Source organism: Galeopterus variegatus, unplaced genomic scaffold (assembly GCF_000696425.1).
Source record: "Galeopterus variegatus unplaced genomic scaffold, G_variegatus-3.0.2 Scaffold7280, whole genome shotgun sequence".
Classification (NCBI taxonomy): domain Eukaryota; kingdom Metazoa; phylum Chordata; class Mammalia; order Dermoptera; family Cynocephalidae; genus Galeopterus; species Galeopterus variegatus.
In genome coordinates, this window is record NW_007733391.1 from 123064 (window position 1) to 127323 (window position 4260).

General features: G+C 59.2%; 1 protein-coding gene across 1 annotated transcript; it reads right to left on the bottom strand.

Annotated features, from left to right (window-relative positions):
- Window positions 1–555: 555 nt before the first annotated feature.
- On the bottom strand, window positions 556–3746 carry LOC103607257 (coiled-coil domain-containing protein 8-like). Its single transcript, XM_008591783.1, has 3 exons — window positions 2567–3746; window positions 2279–2374; window positions 556–1654 (listed from the first exon to the last, which is right to left on the bottom strand). The coding sequence occupies exons 1-3, from the start codon at window positions 3458–3460 to the stop codon at window positions 995–997; spliced, it is 1650 nt and encodes a 549-aa protein (XP_008590005.1). The 5' UTR covers window positions 3461–3746; the 3' UTR covers window positions 556–994.
- Window positions 3747–4260: the final 514 nt, after the last annotated feature.

The following is a 4260-nucleotide window of genomic DNA, read 5'->3' on the forward strand; positions in this document are numbered from 1 at the left end:
GCTCACTGCTTTTCACTGCTGGGGGCTGGGGGAGAGCAGCAGACGATAAAGAGAGATGCTCCCCCAGCCTCCTCCCAGCTCCCACAGGGCCTTAGCAACCCAATCAGCGAGAACCCCGACTATAAGAACCAGTCATGGCACACTACACCAAACTCCCCTTTTTGGCTGTTCCTATTGCAATGATTTTTCAACGTGTCCAGTGGCCAAGCTGACTCAGATAGTTGTGGGGCTTGATCAAAACAGATTCCAGGGCCGCATAGCCAGCTCTAACAAATCCGTATCTTAAGCACCAAGGGCCCTGGAATCTGCATTCTGGATGTGTTTCCCAGATGATTTTTCTGTACCTCGTAACCAAGATCGGGGTTAAGTGTGCAAACCATGGGCTTTGCACCCTCCAAACCAGCAAAGCCCAGGGTCTAGGAGATGACATACAAAGTGACAACGTAAACACAGGGGTCCCCATCTTTAAGAATGGGAGTGGAATGGACAGCAAGGGTCAAATGGCCCTGGAGCATTCATCAGTTGTCGAGTCCAACCGAGTCCAAAGCCGAGAAATCAGTTTGTGAGCATGTTTATTTGCATGTTGATTGAGCCCTCTTTTTACATTCAAGGAGGCAATGTTAAGTGTGCAGGCGAAAGGGAGCAGGAAAAGAAAGGAGTTTCTCCCCAACCCTGCCTCTCTCCTGTTTTCAAGCTGAGCACCTAGAGTTGCATTTGAGGAAGTTAAAACCCTGGGCGATGCAACACCACTGTATCAATTTCTTTCCTTACATTCTTTGGGTTGCCATAAGGAGTCAATGCATGAGAGGTAACACTTTGACAAGAAGAGAAAAAGGGTTGTGAGATGGAGATGTGGGAGGTGCTGTCTGTCCGTCTCCCTGCCTCCACTTTCAAGTGTGGAGGCAGAAAGAGCACCTCCCTCCACGTGTGGAGAGGGAGGGCGCGCCCTGAACGGCAGGAGGCAGCAGGCGCTCCAAGGCCTCTGGCCTTCACCTCACAGCTGGTCGTCTTGCTCTCCCTGCTCCACTTCCGCTCTGGCTTCAGTCCTCAGCACACTGAGGCTCCTACCCTCGCCTGTCCTGGGGACTCTCTTGGGCAGGGTGGGCAACCGGGGAGTGTGCCAGAAGGCTCTCCGGCGCTTGCGGAACCATGCAAAGCGCCCAGGGGTCTGGAACCTCACTGTCTTGACCTGTTTCCGGGCCCTAGATCCTGGGGCTGCCCCTGTGGCCCCCTGGGCAGCTGAAGCTTCAGCTTCCTGGATAGCGGGGATCACTGCCCTCTGACTATGTGCAGCCTCTGCCCTTTGCTCAGCCGGGGCCTCTGCCCTCTGATTCTCTGCAGCTTCTCCTCCCTGGTCAGCTATGGCCTCTGCCTCCTGGACAGCTGGGGCTCCTTCTCTCTGGTCAGCTATAGCTTCTGCCCTCTGACTATCTGCAGCCTCTGACCCCTGGTCATCTGGGGCCCCTGCCCTTTGATTATCTGCAGCCTCTGCCCACTGGTTAGCTATGGCCTCTGCTCTCTGGTCAGCTATGGCCTCTGCCCTCTGATTATCTGCAGCCTCTGCCCTCTGATTATCTGCAGCCTCTGCCCTCTGATTATCTGCAGCCTCTGCCCTCTGATTATCTGCAGCCTCTGCCCTCTGATTATCTGCAGCCTCTGCCCTCTGATTATCTGCAGCCTCTGCCCTCTGATTATCTGCAGCCTCTGCCCTCTGATTATCTGCAGCCTCTGCCCTCTGATTATCTGCAGCCTCTGCCCTCTGATTATCTGCAGCCTCTGCCCTCTGATTATCTGCAGCCTCTGCCCTCTGATTATCTGCAGCCTCTGCCCTCTGATTATCTGCAGCCTCTGCCCTCTGATTATCTGCAGCCTCTGCCCTCTGATTATCTGCAGCCTCTGCCCTCTGATTATCTGCAGCCTCTGCCCTCTGATTATCTGCAGCCTCTGCCCTCTGATTATCTGCAGCCTCTGCCCTCTGGTTAGCTATGGCCTCTCCTCTCTGGTCAGCTATGGCCTCTGCCCTCTGATTATCTGCAGCCTCTGCCCTCTGGTCAGCTATGGCCTCTGCCCTCTGATTATCTGCAGCCTCTGCCCTCTGGTCAGCTATGGCCTCTGCCCTCTGATTATCTGCAGCCTCTGCCCTCTGGTCAGCTATGGCCTCTGCCCTCTGATTATCTGCAGCCTCTGCCCTCTGGTCAGCTATGGCCTCTGCCCTCTGATTATCTGCAGCCTCTGCCCTCTGGTCAGCTATGGCCTCTGCCCTCTGATTATCTGCAGCCTCTGCCCTCTGGTCAGCTATGGCCTCTGCCCTCTGATTATCTGCAGCCTCTGCCCTCTGGTCAGCTATGGCCTCTGCCCTCTGATTATCTGCAGCCTCTGCCCTCTGGTCAGCAATAGCCTCTGCGCTCTGGTCAGCTATGGCCTCTGCCCTCTGATTATCTGCAGCCTCTGCGCTCTGGTCAGCTATGGCTTCTGCCCTCTGATTATCTGCAGCCTCTGCCCTCTGACTATCTGCAGCCTCTGCCCCCTGGTCAGCTATGGCCTCTGTCCCCTGATTATCTGCAGCCTCTGCCCCCTGGTCAGCAGGGATGTATGCCCCCTGAACTGCGGATGCTGCCTCCTCCTTCCTGTGGCGCCGGAAGGAGGCCCAGTTGATCTTGGGCCTCCACCGTCTGAGGGAGGTCTCGGGCACGGGCTCGTCTCCTGCGTTTCTCACTTCTTCCCTCCGGCTGGTGCCGCCTGGCACCGAGGAGGCCCCCTCTCTCTGCCCTGCGGTGGAGGCCTGCCGGGCCTCGCCCACCCCGGGGCCAGACCTTGGTGTCCAACCCTTCACTCTCCGCTTCAGCCTCCCCCAGGACACCTGGCTGACATACTCTCGCCACCTGTCCGCCTTGGAGGGCTGGGGTCCCGGGCTGTCCTCAAACATGGGCACTGGCAGGGTGACGCGGCGGCGCGCGGGCGGCGCGCTGGGCTTCTTCTCCCCGCGCCGGAGGAAGGCCTCGACCAGTTCCTCGTCATCTTCGCTCTCCAGGTCGCTTCCGAGGAATTTGCTGCCCAAGTAACTGACAGGCATTTTGCGCACTTTCCTGCCGCGCCCCGAGCCTTTCTTGCCCTTGACTCTGGAGGTCTCGAAGTCACTGAACTCGCTGTCACTAGCGTTGCTGCTGTCGTACGTACCGACGACTAACCGGGGCGGAGGAGTCACCATCTGCTGGACCCTCCTCCTCGTTCGGGGCTCCTTGGGCTTTTTGGGAGGCTGGGGCGGGTGCGGGGTGCTCTTTTCGATGATGCGGGCCACGTCCTCCAGGGTGCGGCCCTCTTCTTCTAGAAACTGGGTCAGCCGCTCCCGAAATTCCGCCTCCTTGGTGGCGGGCTTGGAGATGACCCTCCAGACGCCCCCTGCCAGCCTGACCTCCCGGGGGATGAGCAAATAGTCGACGTCCTCTCCAATTTGCAGCATGCCCACCGTGGAGTCCTCCTCCTTGCGGAACACCTTGCCGATCTTTTTAAAGGTCCCCACGGGCTTTAAGGCTTCCACGAGGACGTCCAAATCCACATCTTTGCAGACATCAGGGACGCTCCAAAGGATCAGGCAGTCGGGGGACGGGAGGAAGCCCCAGGGGAACCAGCCCCCCACGTGGCTTTTCTCGAGAGTCTTTAAGATCTCCAGGGTGATATCTGGGGTGGGGGACAATGAGCCCAAACGAACTGCTCGTAGACCCTACTCCTGGGGAGAAGGGGGTCCCAGCGACACTGCCCGAAGAGTCTCGCTTCCCCAGCCGGGGATGGGCCAACTCCTCCCAATCTCTCCGCCTGCAACAAGTCCGGTATCGGCCAAGTCCGGCTGCCCCCGGAGGACCTGTGGCGATCAGTGCCCAGGATGCTTACGTGAACCGGGATGAGGCTCAGAGTCCAGTCCAAGCTGGAAACGTGGTGTCCCTCCTCCAAAGTGGGCCGCACGGGATGCCCGTGGCTCTCCCTGCCCCCGGCCCCAGGGACGCGGCTGGAACTTGGGAGAGGACTTCGCAGACAAAGACAGCTCAGCCGTGGCTATTCAATATGGCCGAGGCGTTTGCAGGCCTCAGCCCAACCCCCCGTAGGGTCTCCCGCCCCCAGGCAGGCTGCCACCGAGCTCCGGGCTGACCTTGACGCGCCTGCCGCGTCCCAGCCCGCGCGCTCAGTGCCGTGGAGCCTGGAGCCTGGAGCGCAGGGGCAGGAAGTGCCTCCTCGCCCTCCCCGGGCTGAGGCCCACCTTCCCCT

Bases quoted from the DNA above. Each gene is read 5' to 3' on its own strand.
- LOC103607257 (XM_008591783.1), bottom strand. From the start codon at position 3,460: ATGCTGCAAATTGGAGAGGACGTCGACTATTTGCTCATCCCCCGGGAG. The intron at 2,375-2,566 runs GCTGCAGATAAT...CAGAGGGCAGAG, and splicing joins CTGCTGACCAGGGGGCAGAG to GCTGCAGATAATCAGAGGGC. The intron at 1,655-2,278 runs GCTGCAGATAAT...CAGAGGGCAGAG, and splicing joins TAGCTGACCAGAGGGCAGAG to GCTGCAGATAATCAGAGGGC.